This window comes from Sporobolomyces salmoneus (assembly GCF_050403485.1).
Source record: "Sporobolomyces salmoneus JCM6883 DNA, S_salmoneus_JCM6883_v1_ctg29, whole genome shotgun sequence".
In the NCBI taxonomy this organism is placed as follows: domain Eukaryota; kingdom Fungi; phylum Basidiomycota; class Microbotryomycetes; order Sporidiobolales; family Sporidiobolaceae; genus Sporobolomyces; species Sporobolomyces salmoneus.
Genome location: NW_027481134.1, coordinates 108,782 through 132,905, shown reverse-complemented (window position 1 = coordinate 132,905; position 24,124 = coordinate 108,782). Strand labels below are relative to the sequence as shown.

At 50.5% G+C, this 24,124-nt stretch overlaps 9 protein-coding genes across 9 annotated transcripts; 3 read left to right on the top strand and 6 right to left on the bottom strand.

Annotated features, from left to right (window-relative positions):
* Positions 1 to 162: 162 nt before the first annotated feature.
* On the bottom strand, positions 163 to 582 carry JCM6883_006156 (uncharacterized protein; the record flags this gene model as incomplete). The annotated part of the gene is made up of 1 exon (XM_076632697.1): positions 163 to 582. The coding sequence occupies one exon, from the start codon at positions 580 to 582 to the stop codon at positions 163 to 165; it is 420 nt and encodes a 139-aa protein (XP_076487324.1).
* Positions 583 to 7,850: 7,268 nt separating this feature from the next.
* Positions 7,851 to 8,908, top strand: JCM6883_006155 (Mpv17/PMP22 family protein; the record flags this gene model as incomplete). The annotated part of the gene is made up of 6 exons (XM_076632696.1): positions 7,851 to 7,973; positions 8,040 to 8,124; positions 8,199 to 8,436; positions 8,497 to 8,617; positions 8,686 to 8,755; positions 8,829 to 8,908. The coding sequence occupies 6 exons, from the start codon at positions 7,851 to 7,853 to the stop codon at positions 8,906 to 8,908; spliced, it is 717 nt and encodes a 238-aa protein (XP_076487323.1).
* Positions 8,909 to 9,050: 142 nt separating this feature from the next.
* On the bottom strand, positions 9,051 to 10,736 carry JCM6883_006154 (WD40 repeat domain-containing protein; the record flags this gene model as incomplete). Its single annotated transcript, XM_076632695.1, has 8 exons — positions 9,051 to 9,110; positions 9,182 to 9,246; positions 9,328 to 9,455; positions 9,538 to 9,663; positions 9,765 to 9,830; positions 9,905 to 10,007; positions 10,088 to 10,438; positions 10,517 to 10,736. 8 exons carry the CDS (start codon positions 10,734 to 10,736, stop codon positions 9,051 to 9,053), a joined length of 1,119 nt encoding a protein of 372 aa, XP_076487322.1.
* A 75-nt stretch (positions 10,737 to 10,811) lies between these two features.
* CTR86 (Ctr86p) lies at positions 10,812 to 13,249 on the top strand (the record flags this gene model as incomplete). Its single annotated transcript, XM_076632694.1, has 11 exons — positions 10,812 to 10,933; positions 10,993 to 11,178; positions 11,249 to 11,322; positions 11,392 to 11,512; positions 11,620 to 11,706; positions 11,795 to 11,932; positions 12,017 to 12,082; positions 12,160 to 12,533; positions 12,604 to 12,969; positions 13,039 to 13,108; positions 13,177 to 13,249. The coding sequence occupies 11 exons, from the start codon at positions 10,812 to 10,814 to the stop codon at positions 13,247 to 13,249; spliced, it is 1,677 nt and encodes a 558-aa protein (XP_076487321.1).
* A 77-nt stretch (positions 13,250 to 13,326) lies between these two features.
* JCM6883_006152 (uncharacterized protein) lies at positions 13,327 to 15,195 on the bottom strand (the record flags this gene model as incomplete). The annotated part of the gene is made up of 8 exons (XM_076632693.1): positions 13,327 to 13,487; positions 13,568 to 13,622; positions 13,688 to 13,803; positions 13,858 to 14,019; positions 14,077 to 14,499; positions 14,606 to 14,633; positions 14,737 to 15,016; positions 15,083 to 15,195. 8 exons carry the CDS (start codon positions 15,193 to 15,195, stop codon positions 13,327 to 13,329), a joined length of 1,338 nt encoding a protein of 445 aa, XP_076487320.1.
* A 313-nt stretch (positions 15,196 to 15,508) lies between these two features.
* JCM6883_006151 (uncharacterized protein) lies at positions 15,509 to 17,214 on the bottom strand (the record flags this gene model as incomplete). Its single annotated transcript, XM_076632692.1, has 8 exons — positions 15,509 to 15,558; positions 15,622 to 15,903; positions 15,968 to 15,989; positions 16,058 to 16,683; positions 16,744 to 16,810; positions 16,870 to 16,928; positions 16,993 to 17,051; positions 17,111 to 17,214. 8 exons carry the CDS (start codon positions 17,212 to 17,214, stop codon positions 15,509 to 15,511), a joined length of 1,269 nt encoding a protein of 422 aa, XP_076487319.1.
* Positions 17,215 to 17,437: 223 nt separating this feature from the next.
* Positions 17,438 to 18,784, top strand: JCM6883_006150 (uncharacterized protein; the record flags this gene model as incomplete). The annotated part of the gene is made up of 7 exons (XM_076632691.1): positions 17,438 to 17,554; positions 17,623 to 17,700; positions 17,763 to 18,122; positions 18,183 to 18,274; positions 18,344 to 18,465; positions 18,536 to 18,563; positions 18,631 to 18,784. 7 exons carry the CDS (start codon positions 17,438 to 17,440, stop codon positions 18,782 to 18,784), a joined length of 951 nt encoding a protein of 316 aa, XP_076487318.1.
* Positions 18,785 to 18,877: 93 nt separating this feature from the next.
* Positions 18,878 to 21,024, bottom strand: THI6 (bifunctional hydroxyethylthiazole kinase/thiamine-phosphate diphosphorylase; the record flags this gene model as incomplete). The annotated part of the gene is made up of 9 exons (XM_076632690.1): positions 18,878 to 19,025; positions 19,092 to 19,154; positions 19,227 to 19,347; positions 19,406 to 19,519; positions 19,584 to 19,628; positions 19,690 to 19,945; positions 20,013 to 20,302; positions 20,365 to 20,680; positions 20,803 to 21,024. The coding sequence occupies 9 exons, from the start codon at positions 21,022 to 21,024 to the stop codon at positions 18,878 to 18,880; spliced, it is 1,575 nt and encodes a 524-aa protein (XP_076487317.1).
* A 177-nt stretch (positions 21,025 to 21,201) lies between these two features.
* Positions 21,202 to 23,620, bottom strand: JCM6883_006148 (uncharacterized protein; the record flags this gene model as incomplete). The annotated part of the gene is made up of 11 exons (XM_076632689.1): positions 21,202 to 21,347; positions 21,412 to 21,510; positions 21,567 to 21,680; positions 21,749 to 22,064; positions 22,124 to 22,357; positions 22,431 to 22,469; positions 22,532 to 22,563; positions 22,629 to 22,958; positions 23,017 to 23,239; positions 23,324 to 23,378; positions 23,469 to 23,620. 11 exons carry the CDS (start codon positions 23,618 to 23,620, stop codon positions 21,202 to 21,204), a joined length of 1,740 nt encoding a protein of 579 aa, XP_076487316.1.
* Between the last annotated feature and the right edge of the window lie 504 nt (positions 23,621 to 24,124).

The following is a 24,124-nucleotide window of genomic DNA, read 5'->3' as shown; positions in this document are numbered from 1 at the left end:
CTACCATGAAAGCAAAAGGTTAATTCCTCTTTTGATACTTTGGTTATTACTTTCTACATTTCTCTTTTGTATCTAAATACCTCCGGTATTTTCTCAACTTCTTTTCCCTTTCTCCAGCGCTTCACACTGGAGAACAGGTCTGTTACTTCTTGTTACTTTCTTCTAGTACTCTGTAATGCTTACCAGCGCTTCACACTGGAGAACAGAGTCCTGAATCCAATAGAAGATACTTCCGTCAGCTCGTCGTTGAATTTGAATCCCTAAGATGAACTCAGCATCGCCTAAATCCTTAATCCTGTACTCCTCCTTCAATCCATCTTTGACTCTTTCAATCTTATGCTGGTGAGGAGAGGCGAAGAGGAGATCGTCGACGTAGAGAGCGATGTAGTGGTAAGTCCCCCCCTCGTTCCTGACATAGACGCAAGCATCTGAGATCGTTCGCTTGTAACCGAGTGCCTGAAGAGAGTCGTGGATTCGATGATTCCATACTCGACCGGCTTGCTTCAATCCATAGAGAGATCGTTCCAACTTTAACACCTTTCCAGCATAATCCCCTCCATCGATTCCGTCGGGTACTCGCATGTACAGTTCCTCCTCCAGCTTGCCGTAGAGGTGGGCCTTGTCAACGTCGGCTTGTTGAAGTTTGAGATTGTGTCAAGCAGCGAGCGCGAGGAGAACTCGAATCGAGGTGAACTTGGCGACAGGGGCGAAAGTTTCTCTGAAGTCGAGTCCTGGACGCTGAGCGAATCCTTGAGCATTAAGTCAAACCCTCTCAGATTTGACTCTTTAGAATTGATCCTTCTTGCATTGATAGACAAATCGACAGCGAAGGATTTTTGCGCCTGGAGGGACCTTCAATCGATCAACAATGTTGTGGACCTTGTACTTCCTCTTGAGCGAGTTGAATTCTTCTTCTTCTCCTAATCTACACGTTTCGCTGTCCAAATCGTTCATTGCTTCACAATGATTTCGAGGTTTTAAAGTCAGAAGAGAGAATTTGTTGTCTGAAGCGTCAAGTTTTCCCTTGAGGCAACAACGAAGGCAGAGAGGTTGAGATGACTGGGAGATTCAGGATCGACTGCAAGAGGAGGTTTCACAGCAGGCGTTGAAGGCGGAGAGGCTCGTTCTTGAACGAAGACAGGCTGAAGAGGTGGAGTGAAGGGAGGAACAGAGGCGGCAATTCAATCTGGATCAGAATGGCAGTAGGAGTGATGTGTTAAGCGGTAGGAGTTGCAGGAGTAGGAGCAAAGAGGAGGTCGAGCTGGAGGAATGTGAGGAGATTCACCGACATTGATTACTCAGAAAGGAGTGTGAAGTAGAGCAATTCCGTGCTTGAGGAGGTGTTCAAAGTGTTTGACATATACTCTCCGCCGTTGTCTGAATCTCTAGATCTTGGATCCTGAGTCGTTCTCAGCTTTTACTGAGAAAAAGCCGAGAAGACATCCGACTTGCATGTGATTGGCTCACCCCATATTATCTGAGAATGAACGTCTTTCACAGAGGTAACTACGTAGTGAGCTTCACCAGACAAGGCAACATTGATGAAGAGGACATTGGAATGAACACAATGGAGGAGAGAAGTAGGATCATGCACGGGAGAAGGGAACAGGAGACGAGGTGCTCGGGAGATATGGCGGACGTTGCAAACTTCACCATCTCCTGTATCATCCACGTTAAGACCAAACTACAGCTCCAGATCCGGCAAGAAGCACGGACGCTAAGGTGCGCAAATCGTCGGTGAAGAGTTGTCAGTCTTGGGGTGGACAAAGAGACGGCTAGGAGAGCAGACGCACCAGGAGAGGAGTTAATTGCCTCTGCTGCACTCTTGTAGTGAGACTTCCAATTACCCACTCTCCTTTCCTTGTGCTTTGATCGTTCTTTCTTTCTTTGTGTTTCGTTCCGTACTTTCCCGCACATTCATTTCAACAATGGAGTCGAGGGGCAAGAAAGACGCAACAAAGGTTCCAGCTCAGTATTGGCGACAAGGGAAGGGATAAACACCAGCAAAGACAGGTGGGAAGATGATGAGAAGGAAGACATCTTGTATCATAGTATTTGAACTTTTCTGAGTGCAGACTTTGCTCGATTTAACTAACCTGGACAGTTCAGGTCGTGACCTGTTCTGGAGACCAAGGTGGATAGCACACACATCATCGATGAAATATGCAGGACCGAATGAAGTGTCTATTGTGTACGCGTGGAGCGAGCAGTATTTGTGAGTATTATGACATGGGGAGGCTGAGATTTTTAATTACAGGTCTCATAGTGTACAGAATTGCTGCTCTAGCCACTAAGCCACAATGTTTGATATTGCGATCAAGGAACCACATGCTGTAACGCTGTCACATCATGCCGTACAACATGTTATCAGAGCTTATCTGGCAAAAATTGTGGACCCAGTCTTGCTTTTGCCCCCAAAGCTCAAGCAAGACAGGAGCGCCCTAAGTAGCTGGCCATGCTCAATTCAGCATGATAGCGTGTCCATTGCTAGGGGTTGGAGCGATGTATCAAGTCAGCTTCTATCCTCGGAAGTGTTCAGAGATAACATTGTATCTATGGCAACAGAGAGGCAGGCAGACTTGAGGGCTAGGACAGCGCCACTCCTGGACTGGCAGACGACCTCTGGGACTCTCTATCTTGCACACAGACCAATCAGGGATCTGTGCAGCAGACTTGAGTCCAGCTTACAGAGCAGCAGTCAAAGCCAAGTTTTATCTCCTTAGTGTGATGTTGCCCTCTACGAACTGGGAGGGGAAACTATCATACTGTACGGCTACGCTGTGGCCTTACGTGTGCTTCCCTTGCTTCTCTGCATCACACAAGTATGTCGAGACATTCACTCAGTGAAAGCTGCGTGATTCCGGCCCAAAACAAGATAGGAGAGAGCATTTGTCCCGAAAGCTTCATGCTACTATAGCGCTGCATGTAGCCCTCAATCTTACTATCCAGCAATTTGGGAGGTAGAGAGGGGTTTCTGTTGGTGAACTTGGCCTCAGTTGCTGCATGGCTCTGTTACACGTGGTCTTCCTTTAGTATCCCTCACAGGGAGCCCGTCAATGACAGACACCTGTGGCCTAGACCCTCTTGAGGCAACAGGGAACGACACTGCCGGGTCACAACTGAGAGAAATGTTATAGGTTGTGAAGAAGACAGAAGAAAAGATAACTCTGCATGCACAGGAATCAAAACCAGCCCTTTTCTTCCTCAGTTTCTGAGTCTGTTCCGTGACTGCCTGCTACTGCCAGTAAGATGTGATCCAGAAACTGTTCTACCTGTCCAACTTCTGAGCGCTTCTGTATCAAATGAGTGAACAATTTCGCGCTTCCTCCAATCCGCAACACTAGTTCTGCTTACCAGCAACAACTCACTGAATAGTCTCTAGATGGTTGGACGAGTGTCAGCCCTGTACCCAAAGTTGACAATCATTCTGAATGTCAGGACCATTGCAAGGAGTCACCAATCTTTGCGTGTTTTCGTACGCCACTCTCGTCTCGACACCTGCAGGCATATCAGACTACTTGGTTGCTGTTTCCAAATAAATGCTGCTTCAAGATGATGCGCCCGAGTTTGTGCAAAGGGAATTAACACATGTTTGTGTTCTTCGGAGCAGGTCACTTATAGAGCTGCAATCTACGTGGGAGACCTGCCATGCTTCCTGTCTCGTTCTACAAATCAAGCGCGCTGTGACCAATTTGTAATCATCTGCGAATCTGGGCTCCAGCTCTTCAGTATGTCATCATCTCCCACTTGCCGGAGGTCAGCAATATGACTGGATTCCCGATTGTCGTTGATTGTTACCTCACTGAGCTGTTTGTTACTGCGTTTGGCATTGCGTAAGGGTTTCCCACCGTTATGTCCTGCATTTCCTGTTCATCACACTTGGCATCTTTACTGCGCACAGTCTCATGGTATCCTTTCAGATTTCACTTGTATGCTCTCAGGACACAAACATGCAACAAAGACAAGCTTTACCACCTATCCAGGGAGACATACCCAGGCAGCAGAGTCTGTCATTCTTGGTTTCTGACTTGAGACCTGCCAGTAGACTCTCTGTCATATATTGTAGACTGCTTGACTGATCAGATGGTGCTTTGCCATTTACACAGCTCAATGAGCACATAGGCAGAGAGCTCACGGAAGCGGCTGCCCATTATCTCACAGCACTCTGACACAACCATGTAGTCGTTTCGTGGTGATGAGGGAGCACTGTACCACCAATCCAAATCCCACAAGATGGCTTCATGCCTGTAACTGCTTCATTTGCATGTGGTACTCTTAACTCATGCATACTCTCATTCTTGTCCTGTTCTAGAAATGCTTCACACGTGTGCTGTTTTGACTTGTACCGTCTAGCTCAAAAAAGGGGCACAATGATACCCTGCTCTCTCCCTCTCCATTTGAGGCGAACACAGTTGATCCAACACTGACACAACATAAGAGACAGTTGGGGCTCAACCAAGGTAGGCACAGGCTGAGTTCTTATGGGTATGAAGGTAGACAGGCCAGGAGGTCAAGCTGTGCGTATATAGCTGAATGTGTGCTTCTTTGAGGTGACAGTGATTGACAGGTTGATAACTCTTTGCACACTTTGTTTATCACTTGCCGCGTTCTATTGTGTGTATATAATATCCCTTGGGCTTGGCATTACATGTTTGGTGAAAGCCTTGATTGTTGTTGCACCAAAGCCCTTTCGTCACACTGTCCCTGTAATCCAGACCCCCAAAGGAATGGGATCCATCAACGTCTTGATATTGAACTCCCCCATTATCTTTTGTCTACAATGGTGCTGATGGACGTGGAGCAGAGATAGTTCAGGACGAAGCAATGCAGTTAGGAGTTCTCCCTTTTGTCTGATGGGGAGGCCACCTTCTGGGCTTGTCCGTTTGCGACTGGAATCACAGAAAGAATTCCATCTTTGACCAGATAAGACAAGTTCAGAAAAGTTGCGAGACTCAATGTTCCTGTGTCAATTCTTGTGGCAACAGCAAGTCAACAAATGGTCATGCCTTGAGCAATCAATCAGCCTCAAAGTGCTAACAGGCTACGTCGTAATCAATTCCGCTCTTTTTCCAGGTGAGAACAGGGTGATCAGCGCCGGAATGGGAGTGTCAGAGCACTGATGTACTCACAGACATTGCCAAGGCCTGCGCACCGATGTCTCCCATACTCATCAAGGTAGAGTTTGCAATCATCAAAGTGAGTGAAGGGTTTCGTTCAAAGCTTCTAGTATAGATGCGTAGTAGCTTTGACATGGTGTGTGTGGACCTCCTTGTGGGTCGATTGAAAGGTCGCAAGTAACCAGCGAAGTCGAAGAGAGGAAAATGGTGATGAAATCAAAGATTTTGAATTTGTTTCAGAAGTTTCACTTTCTCGGGGCGGTCCAAAGACATTGAGAGGGGTACTTCGGTAATTCTGCAGGGGGCTTCGGTAATTCTGCAGGGGGCTTCGGCAGGACCTGTGTCGAACTTTTCAGAATTCCAAGTCTTTGTGAGATTCAGAGACGGTCTGACTGACTCTCGAGTTCCTCGAGCGATTCGCTATCCTGCAAATGACTTGAAACTGTCTCAGCGTCTCGGTACTACACTCTGCAGCGGCGCTGTTGCCTTGAGAGCTCAAGAAGCGGTACTAGGGACGCGAAACTTGCCCCGGTTCTCAGCTTCTTTCTGTAGGTCACAAAACACTCTACGCTTCAGACACTCGCGAGTGTGTCGATCGTAGCGCGAATTGCTGTGTCAAAGATAGTGCGCGCCGTTGGAAAAGCTTTGGCGGCCGCCCGACCAGCCTTTCGCTTTTCAGCTCGGTTGCTTCTTTCTCAAGACTATCGCATGGTTGAGAGCGTTTGCTTGTCTGGATACCTTCTGCATTGACTTCTCGGGATTCTCTGAGAGCGTCACAACGGTGAGAGATCTCCTGGGTCAATTACGAGCGTATTCGAATTTTCGAAATTCTCAGCAGGTGCATGCTCTTCGCCTCTGTACACGAAAGAGAGGGGATCGCCGGATGGGTGAAGGCTGTATCTCTTACACACCCGAGTGTGAGCTATTACAACTCACAAATGACTTGGTGAGACGGATTCTGAAGTGCGGCGCTTCTGCATTGGTAGTTGAGAGAGCACTCTCGCCCGGGGTGAGAATGATCTTAGCATCACCCAGATGGCCTCTATCACGGACTACACCAATACGAAGCTGCTGCAGCAAGCTAGGCCCCTTTTTCTTGTGCGAGAGAGCCAAGCGCAAGCAGGTACTGTAGCTTATCGCGCCTGACGCTCTCAATACAGGCGCGTTGAGACGTCAAGGAACAGCTCTTAGGACGGCTGCAGCTGAAGTCGACTGATGAGGTCGCAGTCAGCTGTTTCGCAAAATTCGTCTCTGCTCTTTTCGCTCCTTATCAAGCCAGGATGCTTTCCTTAGAGGCCGGAGCCCACGCTTCCGACGTTTCCAGTAGCTCGCTATTGGTTGCAGTGGCAAGAACTCGAGTTCAGATGCAAAAGTGGAAAGGTAGGGTTGTTTCGCATTCGCTTTGGTCCGTTTTCAGGGAAAGAGTAGCGCCCACTGAGACTCCAGCTGTAGCATGATATTATCACGAGCTACTCAGGCCTTGTTCGGAAAAGGTAGAACAAGGTGAAAGAGAGAGGAGTGCGTGAAAATTTCGAGAGGGAAGTAAAAACATAAGCAAGGGAGTTTTCCTCGGCAAAAGCTGAGTAACAATGAGAGAGTGACAAATAGAGAGCAAATAGAGAGAGCGAGACATCTAAGGTCTCAGAAAGTGAAAGAGGAAACAATCCAAAGGGAAAAAACTATCAAAGCGAGCGAGCTCACTGAGAACCACCATTCTTGACAGATGTTCACAAAGAATATCACGAACTTTTTGAAGCGCAAGTTTCAGGCTGAGAATGGGGTACCGGTACATGGTGAACCCGAGGCAGATGATTAGTGCTACTTCACTAAGCGAGTTCTCCATGAGTAGCTTGCGAATCCTGTACGGACCACCTGCAATCGCTTCGGAATAGGATGTTCGCTGTGGCTAACCCTCTGCGGTAATCATCAAAATCCCGAGTGCACCTGCGAATGACGAAAAGGAGCAAATTGAGGAAAAAGTGGTCGAAAGGTGATCTTCAGAAACGCTCTTTCTGAGTGCTCTCGCAGCTTGCGCCCAATCAAGCTCACTCTTGACGATCTTAGGGCAGAGTAAAAGTCATATGTGCACCTGAGAGACCAAGTCATTTCTCGAAACGGTCAATGCAGAAGTTATCCAGACAAGCAAACGCTCTCAACCATGCGATAGTCTTGAGAAAGAAGCAACCGAGCTGAAAAGCGAAAGGCTGGTCGGGCGGCCGCCAAAGCTTTTCCAACGGCGCGCACTATCTTTGACACAGCAATTCGCGCTACGATCGACACACTCGCGAGTGTCTGAAGCGTAGAGTGTTTTGTGACCTACAGAAAGAAGCTGAGAACCGAGGCAAGTTTCGCGTCCCTAGTACCGCTTCTTGAGCTCTCAAGGCAACAGCGCCGCTGCAGAGTGTAGTACCGAGACGCTGAGACAGTTTCAAGTCATTTGCAGGATAGCGAATCGCTCGAGGAACTCGAGAGTCAGTCAGACCGTCTCTGAATCTCACAAAGACTTGGAATTCTGAAAAGTTCGACACAGGTCCTGCCGAAGCCCCCTGCAGAATTACCGAAGCCCCCTGCAGAATTACCGAAGTACCCCTCTCAATGTCTTTGGACCGCCCCGAGAAAGTGAAACTTCTGAAACAAATTCAAAATCTTTGATTTCATCACCATTTTCCTCTCTTCGACTTCGCTGGTTACTTGCGACCTTTCAATCGACCCACAAGGAGGTCCACACACACCATGTCCAAGCTACTACGCATCTATACTAGAAGCTTTGAACGAAACCCTTCACTCACTTTGATGATTGCAAACTCTACCTTGATGAGTATGGGAGACATCGGTGCGCAGGCCTTGGCAATGTCTGTGAGTACATCAGTGCTCTGACACTCCCATTCAGGCGCTGATCACCCTGTTCTCACCTGGAAAAAGAGCGGAATCGATTATGATGCAGCCCGTACCCTTCGATTCGCAGTGTTTGGAGCTTCAATGGGTCCCTTAGCTGGTGTATGGAACAGTAAGCTTTCAATGAATCTGCTCCCTTGCAACCTCGAGGAGGAGCTGATTCATGAAATTCGTTCTCGATTTCAGAGTTTCTCGAAGTCAACTTCCCTCTGAGAACAGTGCCGCCTGCGCCATCGAATGCACCGCTCGACGAAAAGTTCGACAAGTTCCCAATCCCCGAACTCGAAAAGGAACTCCCGAAAGGCGCGAGGTTCGAACGAGGTGGACCGAAAGTGGCCTCGACTGGATCTCCGGTAGTCCAAACAGAGGGAGCTGTATCGCTCAAAGCACTACTGAAACGCGTAGCGGCAGATCAGCTCGGAATGTGAGCACGATTCGAATCCCGTCGAGACGATGGAATCTAACGCATGTTTCGATTCGATAGGGCTCCAATCTCTCTACTCATTTTCCTCTTCTCCATGAGTCTTCTCGAAGGGTTGAACGGCGAAGAAACGCAGGAGAAGATCAAGAACAACTACTGGCCCATCCTCTTCGTCAACTGGCAGGCGAGTTTCTATCTCTTCGGTCTTCTATTCTCCAGCTCACGCGCTGACGTCGGAGAAGGGACTTGTAGGTTTGGCCGATCCTTCAATTAATCAACTTCAGATACGTTCCCTTGAGGTATCGAGTTCCCTTCGGATCCAGTGAGCTTTCTCCCGCTTTCTACGCATGAAAATCAGCGAGAGTTTGAGCTGATTCTCTTCCGTCTTTCCCTAGTTCTTGGCATCCTATGGACCGGATTCCTCTCTTTCAAAACTGCCGATTCTGGCGCTCACGATAGTTCCGTTAGCGCCTAAATCTTTCTAACTTCCTCCGCACATAGATAGTTCGCAAATTCTGTATCTCCCACTCGTTGTATCTCGAACTGATTTCCTCACGTCCGTATTCGCGCACGAGCTACGCAAAGAAAGGGAGTGGAAGAGTCGGTTCCGATTGCGCTCAGCCCATTCCTCTCCCTGCTCCCTCACTGACATCAACCCAAATCTTGATTGTCTTGTCCTATGAGGTGGGGGGTCAAAGACTGAGAGTTAATCCTGACCTCGTAAGGGGTGGGAGAGGAGAAGGCATACCTTTTCCAGCGCTCCCGTAGCTAGGATCGGCAGAGTAGGATGAGACGCCAACGCAATGACCACATCTGTTCAATCCATGATGGCAGAGGCTGTCAGTACACGTTTGAGTACGCTAGACAAGACCTGACGAGCGAGAAGGACCGCACCTTTGTGAGCTTCCCAAGAATCGACAACTTGTCGAGTCTGTAGATCCCATATAAACACTTTGTTGTCTTCTTCGCTACCAGCAATCAGATATTTTCCATCTCTCGTAAGCACGCTCGGTATGCAATATCTAGTAGCGACAATTGAGAACGAAACGGAATCTGGTCAGGTCAACAGCGCTTCTGCAAATGCGAAACGTCAGAATAACGTACTTGCGGTTGACGTGACCGGCGTAAGATTTCAACATTTTATCAGTCTGGTAATCCCAGAGCCTGATCGTCGAATCCAGAGTTGACGTGAAAATGAATTTCGAGTTGGGTGTGAATCGGACGTTCGAGCTGTTTGTTCTTCCCAAGTAGTCACGGTCAACCAGCCGTTCTCCGAAGCGCGAGAGAGAATGGGTCAGACTGAAGGGGACGAGAGAGCGAGAGGGACGTACACAGGTGCGTTGTCTTCATTGACGAGAGTTTTCAGACATTGTCCAGTCGCAGTGTCCCATATTCGACTATATTCAATGATCAGGACAAAGTCAACAAATCGCGAAGAACTCTGCGAAGGAAAGGAACACTCGTTGCTCACATGTACCCGTCCCACGATCCCGAAACGATCATTGTACCATCCCGACTGAATTGCACCGAGCTAACTGGTTCAGAGTGTGCTGGTAGTACTCTCATGCATTTACCTCCGAGAGAGAGAGACAACAAGTATCAATAAGCCTCGTGCCGCTGACGAAATACGAGACGAGAGAGACAGAAATCTCACCTTTTTGTACGTCCCATACTCTTACGGTTTCGTCCATACCCCCACTCGCGATGAGATCACCCCTCGGACTCCAACCGACGCAGAACACTGCTGACAAGTGACCTTTGAGTACCCTGATCGCCATTTCTTCTGGTTTCGTTTCTTCGCTGCCCAACACTCCCAACGCTCGATGACTCAAGGACAGAGTCGGGTCAAGCTCCCAGATCCTGACGGTCTTGTCGTCGGAGGCGGAAGCGAGAAGGGTCGAGTCGGCGGAGAAGGAAACATGAGAAACTCCTGCAGTATGCGAATTGAATGAGCGGTAGAGGTGGAAGGAAGGTAACGAATGAAGATGTATCGGAGTATCTCCGGCTGGGACATGAGGACACGAATGATCAGCCTGCACAGCTCGACGGAGAGAGACGGCGAGAGCAGAATAAAGCGACTCACACGAAGAAACCAAGTACTGGCCATTCGGACTGAATGCGACCGACGATATCGCTTTCTTGTGTCCTTGTACTGATAGCTTCAAGCGGTAAGATGACGCTCTCGAAGAGGACGGAGAAGATGCGGGAGGATTCGATTTCGATTCTGAATCGAGCCTAGGTCGCTTCGCTGCCCTTGCCGCTGCGAGATCATCGGTCGAGGCGGTTTCGGGGTCGTTTAGCATGAACGGATTGAAGGAGAAAAGCAACCTGAATTTTTGATCTCTTCCTTTGAATTGTCATTCGATACGTCTCTCGGAATGAGTCCGGCTGAGTTGAGAGAACAGTTGAAGGCCTACTCTACGAACCCTACTGGATCCGAAGACCTCGTACAGCTTGTGCGACCGGCTAGGCTACACCTTCGATCGATCCCCTCCTCCAGGTCAGAATCACGCTACATTCCTCGAAGGACAACCATACTGACACATCGACGTTACCCAGGAAAGAATATGGTCGAGTAGCCGGATTTTGGGAAGCGCTTGGTTCGACTTGGCAAGGACTTGCAAAGCGTTTCTCCTCGAATCAAGATTCTGATGAAAGCAAAGCTGCGATACCAGCTATACAGGCTTTGTCAGCTTTCCTGATAGGCCTCACCACGATGGACAACTACAATCAATCTCAAGCTCTGTCAGTCTTCCAACCTCTTCCTGACCCCTTTCTAGTTTCGCTCATCTCTATGCTTCCCTTTGACGAGCAGGCAGCACATCGAACCTCACCTGAGATCCATCTTGTTGACTTCTTCCTCACTATTCAATCTCGAGGACCCTCTCTGTGAGCTCGTCTCGGGTTTCTTACATATCCTTGAACAAGCTGACTCGCATTGTCTCTCAACAATAATAGATCAACCGATGACAAGAACATGCTGTCAAGCTCTCGCAAACCTCGTCACCTCGAACCCGTCAGCAAGTTCTAGTTATTTCCCCAAGAGACTCGAGGCGGAAGAATCGGATCAGCTACTTCAGTAAGTATCTCCTTCTCCTTCGCTCTCTGTTCCTCCGTCACTGTTGTTTCTCGACAGTGTACCAAAACGCAGAGACATTGACGTTCTCACGATTATGGAACGAACAGACGTTTATTGGCTACACCTGACGAACCAACCCTACAAGCTGTCCTAGTCTTCTTGCTGAATTCGATCCACTCGAGTCCAGAACGAGCGTACGTCTCTTTCGCCTTCTCACTCGAGGCGAGAGCGCCCTACGAGGCTGACGCAAAGTTCTTTGATTGTACATCTCGCGTAATTTAGGTTGTTACTAGGCACTTCGAAAACTGGCTCGGCGATTCTGGACCGAATGATGATGCTTGTATCGGTGACATACGACAACGATTCGAAAGAACGGCCGGCACCAATCAACGAGGACGGATCAGACCTCTTCAGCCTATCGTGATCTCATTTCCCATACGGCCACGCTGATTCCATTCTCTCGTCAGTCTCCACATGCTGATATCCCTGAATTCCGGTGTATAGCTTCGCCATTGTCAAACAATTGATCGAATCGCGTGTTTTCCCCGAGACGTATTCTGCCCACAAGCTGTAAGTAATCTGTGGGCCGCCCTCCTCTTCCTGCGGTTGCCTCGAGCTCACACACTTGACATCGCTTTGGTGCTTAGACTGCCCGGATTCGTCGTCTCGGAAACACTGATTGTGCTCCTCAAATTTCTCGACGGCTACTTGTCCTCTCAACTTTCGTCCAGCTCTCCATCTGCCTCGGCTCTCGTCGTATTGACCTCTCTGCTCCCATTCCTTCACTCTCAGCTGAGAACCTTGGCGGAGAACTTGTTGGGCAAGGAAGAGCGGGAACGATCCGATGCTTTAGGATTTCAAGCCGTCGTATTGGTTCTGCATTGCCTGTGCGAGATTGGGTTGGGGATCGATCGGGGCCTCCAGAAACGACTGGAAGTCGAGGAGCCTGACGAAGAAGACTGGGAAGACGGCGAGACGGGCTTGCAGGCTGAATCGGGAAGCGCGATAGAACTGGTAGTCCGTGAGTTTTCCTTCTCATCTTTCTTTGGCTACGTGATCACCCTGAACTCGGGAGCTCGTGGCGGCGACAGGGTTGCTACATTTCTCTTCGACTTCGATACCAGCGCCTTCAGCTCGACCACCACCGAACTCGACGGCTAAGATATCGGAAATCGATCCCGATAATCCTGCTTCGATACCGACTCTACGAACGGTGGAAGATGGAGAAGATGTGACCTTGGATTCGGCAGGGTTCCAACAGATGAAACTGATCTGCGTCAAGTTTTTGGGCATCGTTTCGTTTCAAACTCCAATTCCTCCGACAAACATCTCGCAGAGAGCTCGGAATGACGATGTTCGAAGGTCAGTCATCATCATGAAACATCAGGACTTGATCAGGGAGAGCGGTGGTCTAGGGCTACTTTTGGGATTATGTCAAATCGACGGTAGGAACCCTAGTGAGTTTTCCTCATCTTCTTTCATATCGATACGATTCGATACTTAACCTCGATGGTCACGCTGATCAGCGTTGCGAGAGCATGCGTTATTCGCGATACGCAACGCATTGAAAAACAATCTAAAGAATCAAGAATACATGTCGGTCCTTGTCTTCTCTTCTTTGCTCGGTAACGGTACGATTGCTGACGCTGGCTTACTTGCGACAGCGAGGGAATGAAACCGCAATTCAAGGTCGGAACAGATGGAAGTTTGGAAGATTTGCCTCCCGCTTTGCGCTAAAACTCTACCTTGCAAAGAGAGAATCAATACCAAACTCAACAATTGACAAGCGCGAATAGCGAGCAAGCAACGACGCCCTAGTTCACCAATGTGACTTTCCAGAAGCTTGCGAGCAACGCCACGTCGGCGGCGATCTTCAAACCTGCCGAGATGACGAATGCCAGGTCTAATCTGTCCCCTAATCTTCCAGTGACGAACGGTCCGAACCCGGCGGAGAGGGATCGAGAGACGTCGACGACTGAGGGACGCGGTCAAGCAACGATTTGGAGAGTTAGCGAAGAAGACCTCGTTTTCCCCCGAGACCCGGGATGCGCTTACGTCCTAGGAAACGAGTGCGAGATTCGGCCGGAACCATCGCGGAGAGGAAGGCACCCTTTCGAAGGAAATGTAAAACGGTGAGCTGCGATCTGTCATGATGAACTTTGAGGGAAAACCCACTCTGACGCTACTATCCAGAGATGACAGGCACGTCTTTGCTATGTAGAGTGCGATCACGGCGGAAGCGTTCGAACTTGGCACAAACCCCATCCCACCCTGAAGAATTTGAGCCGGAACTGGTCCATCTGGTGTGAGTAAGGCTCTTGCTGAATCGGAAGACACTGACTCACTGTGGAAAGACACCATTGCGAGGACGAGACCAGCGCGCTTGCTGATCGCGCCGGCGGCAATTGACGTGATTACGGCACCAAGCGCAGCGGAGGCGATTACTTTGCTTATCGCGCCGAGTTCGAGGAAATAAACGGACTTGAGGTAAAGCGCAACGTATGAAGCTGCAACAATGAGCTGGTTAGGTGGCGTCAGGCAAGAGAGCGAGAAGGGAAGCTCACCGGGGACGAGCGCTGACGCGAACGAATCGACTGAAAACAGCACACAGGTCAAGGATAGACGGCCCATAGGCAGGGCGGCCGGCGACGAGCACTTGGCGTCTACATCCTCCTCCCTAACAGGTATCTCAGTGTCCAGGCGCGGAGTCGAAGGCGTCGAGCGCAACAAAGGCGCTCGTTCAGACTCGAGGCGTGGTTCATCCTCCGGCGCCTTCAACAACTGTTTCCCGTTGGCCTCCACGGAGCCGGAGAGGCAGAGGCTGAGAACGACCTTGATAATAGCGACGAGGGAGTAGAAAGCGAAGATCACTCGATAAGCTGACAGAGTTGAATGCGACTCCGATTCGAGAGCGGTGACGGCCGATCCGGAGAGTATCGATCCTAATGCGATGCCGACGAAGCCTAACACTTGATACCAGACAAGGACTGTGGAGAGCAACGGGTACAGCGTCAGCTTCGAGGTGTGTTGCTTTTTAGTCTTTTGTTTGTAGCGTGTTCGAGGTGTGCGAAACGATATCGACTCAGAGCTGACCATAGCCCCTGTCGTCCTTCTCTACTAGCTGCGAGAGTATCGTTACTTCGACCGATGAGAACGGCTTTGTGGAAGAACATCCAAGGGTCAGCACGAAATTCCGAGCGAAGAATCAAGGCGGAAAAACTCACTCCGCATTCATTCCCAGAAGTACTGAGGACGCCAAGGCAGGCACCGAGCAGCAATAGCGCGTAATTGCTCGAACAAGCGAAAGTGATCCCGCTCAATCCCATCATTCCCGAGCCTATCGCGAGTACTCGTCGACGACCGACCCCATCCGCAATCCAGGAGATTAAGAGAGAGAGGGCGACATCGCCAAATAGGGTGAGACCGAGGAAAACGCCGATTTTGACATCCGAGAGGCGAAGTTCTTGCAAGAACAAGACGAGGAGGGGCGCGATCGAACCGAACCTTTCAAATCGAGCTAGGGTCAGTTTACTCTTACCATCGAAAGGGGTAGACCTCGCAAAAGCTTACCCTAGAAGTCGGAGAAATCGACACAGAATGAGGAGATACACATCGCGGGGTGACGAGCTTGTGCGCAGATGCTGAATTCCGAGTTCGCGATACAACACCCGTAAGAGCTTCATGATATGGCGACTTTGCTGATTTGCTTGGCCTTTCGAGGTGGTAAGGGAATAGAGTTAAAGAGAGAGAAGGAGTTTGTGCTGGCAACGCTGGGTACCGAGAACTCAGAAGGCCCGTGCACGATTGGGCGTTAGACACCGCGTGGTTCGGCAGACACAACGGAAGAGGAGAAGAGAGGCCTGAGCGCAGGCCTTCAAAAGAGCTCGGATCGTCCAGAAAGAAGAAACGTCCTTCTTCGCCCGAGAGGCGGCCGCGGGAGAAATAGAAAACGCACAATTCCCCTCTTATGAATAGTTTTGCGTTTGAACCGATGTGTCAATGCTCAAGCTTGGCGTAACGGAACTTAAAGAATAGAAAGATGTCATCTGTCAATAGAGAATCAATGAGTCTGGAACCAATACGCATGAGAACCGCTGAAAGCGACTTGCAGATAATTTTACAACCGGCAGTAATCACGAACGTGAACCGAAGTTTATTGGACGCTGCGAGTTGTCCAGCGAGGGTTGCACCGGGGGTGGAGGCGAGAGTCTTGCAGACGTTGATAATGCCGAGGAAGCGGGTTCTCGAAGATTTCGGGACAACCGCAGAGAGAAACGCTCCGCGTACAGACGAATCCATTGATGCGATGAATGATCGCGCAACGAATATGGTGAGAGCGCCGGAGAGAGAGGGTGCAAAGGCTAGAGCCGCCGTCAAGAATTGAGCCGGAACTATAAGAGGACGGTATCGACATCAGCCTTCCCGATTCGCGATTGAATAAGGAGAAAGCGTTACTGTGAGTTCCAACCATAGTCCCCTTTGTTTCCAGGGAGTTCGAACGTCAGTCACCTGCACTAGATCGACCAGAGAGCGAGAATGACTCACGATGATACCCAATCGTTTCGAGATGGAACCGGCAGCGAGTTGCGAGAAGCAAGAGATCAAAGCCGTAGTCGTGAAGGTTTTCGTGATTACTGAAACGCTGGCGCTAAAGTCCTTTTGAAGATAGTAAGAGATGAAGGAGAGCGGAATGAGGGATGACGCGAAGGAATCGAGCGAGAAGATTGCGGCGAGAGCAACGAGGCGACCCACGGGAAGACCGGGAGGCGGTACCGGAATACTCGGAGGATCAAGGATCGATTCGGTAGCAGCGGGACCTGCCTGTTCGCTGCGAAGTAGAGGTCGACGCTCCGAGTTGATTGAAGAGGGTCGTTCAGGAATGGGGGGATGGTCGACTTCGGTGAAAGTCGTCATGGCGAGCGAGAGAATAATCTTGATGATTGCGACGCACGAGTACACCAGGAAAACCGCTCTGTACGCGTCGACAGTCGATCTTCCATGATTTTCTAGGTTGCTAACGATTTCTCCGGCGAGATAATTGCCCGTGGCGACACCGGCGAATCCGAGGACCTGCCAGAACATGAGTAGGGATACTCGTCCATCGGGTGTCGTGAGCTGGGATAGCATGGATTGCTCAATCGAGGAAAACGGTCCGATCTCGTTGCCAGAGGCTTTGATTTGGAGTCAGTTCAGAGTCAACTCGTGCAGAAGGAAGATTAAGAGATTCATACGAGAGATGATCCCGAAAACGGCAGCGAGGAGGATCGGTACGAATGAGGAGTAGGTGTAGAAAACGAGCTGCGAAAAAGGAGATTCGTGCAAATGAACGTGGAGCTAAGTATTCTGGATCAACTCACGCCAGATCCACCCATTAGAAGCCCGCCGAGCGCCAACATCCTTCTCCTCCCGAGGTGATCTGCGCTCCAGGTGACTGCGAACGAGAGAAGAACGTCTCCGACGAGTGTCAAGGCCGACTAGACGCTCCGAGATGCCGAGAGCTCTCAAGTAGAGGATAAGGACTGGAGCGACGACTCCAAAGCTGTGTATGACAAAGGATCAGCGGCCAGTATCTTCACAGAGAAGCGAGAGAAGCTTCACCCGATCATCCGAGTGTACCGCGACGCCAAAAGCAAGAAGACATCCCTCGTCGAGTGCGACTCTCTGAAGTGATGCAGACCCAGCTCCTTAGAGAGGTTCAGCATAGCGGATCGGAATAGTCGAGGAGCAGGAAGAGGAGAGGGAAGAGAGCCGATCGTAATTTCAAACTCTCTCTCTCCCACCCCGCAGTCACTCCACCTTCGCCGCCTTTCGCCGACAGCATCACTCCAGCTTGTAAACTCGACGGCGGTACGTATAGATTCAACGACGCCGCAATCCCTTCGAATTCTCCAGTTCTAGATCAAACTTCCGGTTTCCTACGACAGGATGGGTAGACACGCTCTGCACGCGCACACTCGAGCTTCGCTTACAGCTGCAGAACGGGAAAAGGCCAAAGAAACTTCAGGTTCCAAGAAGGCGATTCTAGGGAGAGACTCATTCAAGGTCGGTTCTCGCTGTCCCTCTCTGAACTCCCCGAATCGTTACCTGATCACTCGAGTCCCATGCGGTAGGACTTCGATGCATGCTCATTGTGCTTGAGGAGAGCTATCGAACCTCGAGTTTGTACCTCTGGTCATCTCTACTGTCAAGTTTGTCTCGATCCTTCTAGAGACTCGCTCGGAACCTCCAGACTGACGAAACGTTTGTTCAGGAGTGCGTCGTGTCAAACTTGCTTGAGCAGAAAAAGGATATCAAACGACAAAATATCCTTCTCGCGAGGATGAGAGCCGAATCGGAGCAAGAAATGGCCGAAGCGAGAGCGGTTGCCCGAGAACGAGTCATGAAAGAGTTCGAAACGACACAGACTGGACTAGGTAGCAAGGCGGCGGAGGGTAAAGTATCTTCAACGGGACAAGAAGAAAACGGCCAAAAGAGGGGAACGAAGCGAGCGTTCGAATTGGATGAGGACGAAATCGAGCGATTGACGAACGAGGCAATCGACGAGGCTTCGAAGCGAATGGCGAAAGAGATGGCGGAGGTTCGAAAGAGCAAGTTGACTAACTACTGGCTTGTGAGTGTTCCGCTCGGAATCCTCTCGCCCGTCGTAGTTGATCCTGATCCTTCGCATCAGCCTTCCCTGACTCCGAGCGCAAAACCCGACACCGTTCTCGACGTCAAGCTGCAAACTCTGTGTCAAGCCTCGAAACCTCCTCACCCCCTCAGGCAAGCTTTATCCGCCTCCTCCTCTACTTTTTGAGGACATAGACTCACAAAGACGGGTGTCGTCGACAGCTTGAAGAGTCTGACAACGGTCAAATTAGCGACTGACCCGAACGACAAGACTTCGAAAGGAGACGACGCCGTTATTTGCCCTTGTTGTCGAAAATCCATTACGAACAACGTGAAAAGTTATGGTACGTTTTCCGGTTGACAGCGCTGGATGACACACCTTGCCTGTTCTGACTCAAACTCGGATGTATCCAGTTCTCAAAGCCTGCGGAGATCTACTCTGGTTCGTTGATCTTTTCCACCTCGTGCTCCTTCCCGCATTCTGACGGTTCTTTCCACCCTGCCCGCAGCGCGACGTGCGTCGACACCTTGTCTCGGAAGGACAAAGTCTGCGCGAACTGCTCGACCCCGACAGACAAGAAGTTGCCTTTCATCGAGATTCAGCGAGAGGGAAGTTATGGAGGAGTTCAGGTGGAGAAGTTCGGACTTGCGTTTCAGGGATGAACGCGGTCGTCATATTCTCTCGCTTTTCGAGACACTCTCGTTGTCGACAGTCCAGATTCGAAACGATGAATTTTGCAACTATTCCGCAATGTTTCAAAGTCTTCTTACTCTTGCTCTACTCTCAAGGTCCTCGGGTTTCAGATTATACACAGAGTCGATGAGAGCTGCTCTGAAAGTGTTTGGGCCGTTGACATCTGGTCGAGATTCAGCGATTTCGGCCGCCACGTTTATCGCGAGTAGACTGGATTCTCCGAAATCAACGGATCAGCACGGACTCGACGAGTCTTCGGAGATACGGGAGACTTACCCTGCGACTGCAGCAGCGAGAGCACCGCTTTCGTGGTGGAGACCGGCAAAGACTGCAACAGATCTGTATGAAGAGACGGCAACGTCGTGAGCTTGAAAGAACGAGAAAGGGTTGCGAAGAATGAGTTCAACTCACGATGTGGCCATACACCCGGATCCAGTGATGTTCCCTTGCCAGTGACTTCCATTCTCAATCACGAAAGTTGTTTCACCGTCAGAGACGTAGTCTTTCTCCCCGGACATCGCGACGATCAGTTCTACAACGTTGATCGAGTCAGTGGGGGCACCTAAATCCGAGAGATAAACTTGACGTACTTTCACGTTTGGCGAGAGACTTCACAATCGTCGCAGGATCTTTGAACCCGCTCCCGACTGAATCGACGCCTCGAGCCTGAACTTCGGACGATCCAGCTAGCGCACCGATCTCTCCTGTATGTTGTCGCGTTAAGAACCCAGTACCGACAGTGTGAAACGGTAGAGAGAATGGACTGACCGGCATTTCCTTTGATGATCGAAACGTGACAAGCGTTCAGGAGATCTAGCGAGGGAAGCGTGATGTCAGGATTATGCTTGAATGTCACTGAAACATCGAGACTCGCCACTGGCACTCTTCTTCCGGTACTCGGTTGCTCCAACGCCGACGGGATCAAACACAATGGGCTTCCCGTTCAAATTGGCTGCCGCTCCCGCAATCTTCTGCGTTGTGATCTGGGCTTCAGTGATCGTGCCCAGATTCAACAATAGGCAGGAGATGAGTCGCGAGAGGGAAGGAGCTTCGTCGGGAGAAGACGACATCAGAGGCGAGCCGTGAAGAGCGAGTGTAAGATTGGCGCAGTCATTCATGACGACTTGATTCTGTGAAAGCGGTAGATCAGTAAGAATGTCATGACCGTCAGAGGAGTCGCGGAACAGGAGAGCGTACGGTGATATGATGTACAAGCGGCTTCTTCTCTTCCTTCTTGAGCCGCTCGAGCATCTGTACGCTTGCGTCAACCAAGTTGTCGACAGTTTGCTGCGAGCCCGAAGAAACTCGATTGAGTGCCCTCCGATTTTCCCACAAGCGTCGTAGCTCTTTGACGACGGTAGCGGGATCGCTCGAAGCTGCGATCGAGGAAACGACGGCGAGACCATCGAGAGTACGGTATCCTCCTCCTTTCAGCGGAGCAGGGGTCTGACTGACAACGTTCGGAATTGTCTGGGGAGTAATGCCACCTGTACGGATCCTCGATGAGCGCTCAGTTCTGTAAGATCGAAATGCAGTACCGGAAACTCACCGATGATTACAGCTTTGACTGGACTCTCTCCGAGTACCTCCAACACATCCCGTACTCCTCTAGGACCCATCAGAGGATTCAGATTCTTCTTGGTCTGCGTACCGAAGCAAGGACCGATTCCGACATAATCTGCAACGTTTTCATCGAGCACGGTTTGTAACTCCTCTGGCGTGTTAACGCTCACTCCCAAGATGGCGTCAGGCCCGAGTAGTCGACGAGCATGAGTTGACGGAAGGTCTTGTTGGCCTACGTGCAGACCACACGAGAGAAGAAGAGCGATATCGAGTCGATCGTTGATCAGGAGAGGGACGTTGTACTGTTCAAAATCGTAACGATGTATGTCAGCAGACTGACCCTCAGTCTCTCAGACGGCGTCCGGAGTACAGGAAGGGGCAATCCCTCAAAAGTTCATTGATCGGGATTCGAGGAGGAACTCACCTTGTCACAGACTTCTTTGCTCCTGCGGGCAATCTCGTAGAACTCTCCACCATCTACATCTTTCTCTCTGATCTGTACAACCGTCACGCCTCCCTGGAGAGCGAGATCGAGATGATGAAGATACCAATCCTCCTGCTTACCCCGATAGGACTCGGGAGTTGGCGGAAGTAGAGGTCGTCCAGTTACATAGTAGATCGAGTAGTCGACTTGCGATTTGACCATTGTGGGGCAATGTGGGTCGGGGCAACAGAAGACTCGTTCGTTCGAACTCCTCGCAATTCGCGGCAATCTCTCTCATTTCCGCGGAGAACAAAGATGATGAATGCTGTATTACGGAAGACTGAACAGAATGCGAATGACGGATCTTAGAGGACGAGAAAACGAGAAGAATGATTGAATTTAGACATTTGCCAGATCCTTGCTGTCCGCTCGAGTTGGTCGATTACGCCTGACAGCCCCATTCGAAGATTGGTCGTGACTACCGCGACGAGACCTTGTGGGACGAACTTCTCCGCGATCGACTTCTGCTCGTGCGAGCTCCAAAACTAGAAGTACCATAGCAAAGCGTCACTCGAAGGGTCTCGAGAGAAGCTCGAGAGAGGAACTTACGAGCTCCTAGGTCCCGCGGGCCAGTGAAGGTACGTCGGCCTTGAACGAGCCACGTCGTGACGGAAACGAGGAAGACAAAACCGAAAACCGCGATCGCGTCTGGTCACGATTTTTTGAGCTCAACTAGTTCTCTCTCGAAGGGAGACAGATCTTACAGTTCATATTGGACCCAGTCACCGGTAGTCCTGGTGGAAAGAGGAAGAAGACCGTCGTCAAGGCGGTGAAACAGAGCGCTGAAATATTGGCCACAGGTCCGAGGATAGGACCGACTGTCTCCGTCAGATAAGGGTCAGCCTACGCTTTGAGTAGCGGTCACATAAGTCAAAGCTCAGCTTACGCGACCAAGTCCTAGGAGGGAAACTTTCAGGTTCGAGTAGGTGGCGTCCTCGACACAGGAGGAGGGCGATGGGAATGCAGTAGCTGCAGTTGAGGAAGACGACACTACTCGATAGGATTGCCGATAAGGCCGAACTCGATCCGAGGTAGATAAGCCCGAAGATGATGACCAGAGTCGACGTTAAGAGCACAGCTCGATCGGGAACGCCGGTTTTCGGATTCGATTTGGCGAAGAACTTTGAGAAAGGTAGGCCGTGGTCGCGCGCGAAGGCGTGCGTCATCCTTGAGGCGGCGCAGAGAATCCCTTGGGCCGCGAACTGAACACAGCGCGATAAATCAGTAAAGGCTTCGTCGGAAACAATAGGACGGGACTGACCTCCATGGCAATGATGGGGAAGATCTGGAGACAAATAGCCCCAGCCGTGCTTCCAGTAGCTTGGAAGAAGATCTCGAGAAGAGCTCCACTGGGGGAAACGATAACTTGTTCGTAGTCCTTCATGACGAAGAGAAGAACCATGAGGACGACGAAAGAACTTGATGCGCCAATACAGACGGCCCAGATCATTGCCTTGGGGATGTTCAGGTGAGGTTGAGGGATTTCTTCAGCCATCTTTGATGCGAAAGGGCAAGCGAGACTTGTAAACCTGCGCGCTCGAAAGAGGGTGAAAGACCCGAAAGCTTACGTGAGAGAGTGCGTCGAGTCCAATCAATCCAAAGGAGCTCTACAGATGAAAACTAGTCAGTGAAAGCTCGAAGATGAGCACGTATCCACTTGCAAACTCACCTGAAGCAATCCAAGAATCCAGGCGACACCGTCTGTTTCGCGGAGAAGCACATCAGTCAGAGATCAAGGCATCCTGTTGTCGCGAGAAGGAACTTGCTGTTCCATCCAGATTCGTTTAGAAACGTTCGAAAGACGAAATCGGCACTTTGAAAGTTTTCTTTTTTCTTCGCGAGGGTGACGACGATCACGACGATGGCGCCCGAGAGGGACCAGATGATAGCCGCGCTGTTGACGTGTGGGAGCAGTCTTGAACCCCACAAATTGATCGCCGTCGCGAGGCAGATATAACCGGCGTAGATAACGAAGGTTTGATACGGTTGAGGCTCGAATCCAGGGTGAGAGAGGGAGTAGGCGCCGAGCAGAAGTTCTCCCGCGAGAGAGCCGGTAGTCGCGGTGAGGGCCGTCCATCCAGCAACGGCAAACCATCCTGATTTGGAAGGGCGTTAGTGCGAGAAAGCGGGTGATAAGAAGCGAAGGAAAATCACCGGTAACCCAGCTGATGTAGTTTGCGCTTGACGCTGGTGCGAGAATTGCAGACCAGTGATACGGACCCCCTGAAGTCGTAAAGACATGGGCGAGCTCTCCCATCGACGCCGCCATTGCGAAATTGCCGAGAAAACTGACGACCAAACCCCATAATGTAGCGACGGGACCTCCACTAGGAAGACTCAACGAGAGCGAAGCGCACATCGCAACCCAAGAGTTCAGCTACAGTGTATCAGAAGGGAGATAGAGTGTGAGCGTTCGAACGAAACTCGAGCAAAGGCCCGAGAGCAAAACAGCGAAACTTACGATCGCATAAGCAAGTCCTACCATAGCAAGCATGGAGAAATTTTTGAGCTGTCCGCTGCACACGGCAAGGGAATTCGAGTAGTAAGATGAAAACGAGGTCAGCGAGAGCGCATGATCAACGGACCATGCTCGAGTCTTGACTCACTGATTCTGCTCGAGTTTCGTCACCTCATTGATCTGGGTTCGCGAGAAGTGCTTCTCCTGGGCAGCTGATGGTGTAGAGCGAGATATCGATCCGTTTGTTGAGATTTGAGAGCTTCCGCCTGATGCGAGATCCCTCATTGCCGTAGATGCCATGCTGCCTCCTTCCTTGGGTGTTTGCACGCTTCTGGCTGGCTTCGATGGGGGGAAAGAGGGGAAGAGTACAAGGCATTTAGATCCAATTTTAGTAGCCGACTCGAACCGCGCTTGATCGGTCTCACGTGAAGTTTTGGATGACATCCAAGCGCCTTCTAATCCTGTTCCGTCTCCGTTTCTCCTCCTTGAACGCCGACTTTCTTCGAATCCGAGGAGGTTGAATGTGACCATGGACGTGACTCGATCAATCCCCTAAGTCTCGGGTGAGAAGGGTGAAAGCTTGATCCGGGTGAGGAGGAAAGGAAGGGAGTATCGTCGAGATCGAACGGAGAGACTGCGAGAGAAGGGGTAGAGACAGGGCGGAGGTAAGGCTTTGGAGGAGGAAGAGGGTCGTACGAGGAAGTAATCATTGACATGTCGGAGAAGAAACGTCGAAAGAGAGAGCGCGACGAATGACTAGAGGAGAGAGGGGAGGAGGAAGTGACTCGAACGTGTATTTGCGAG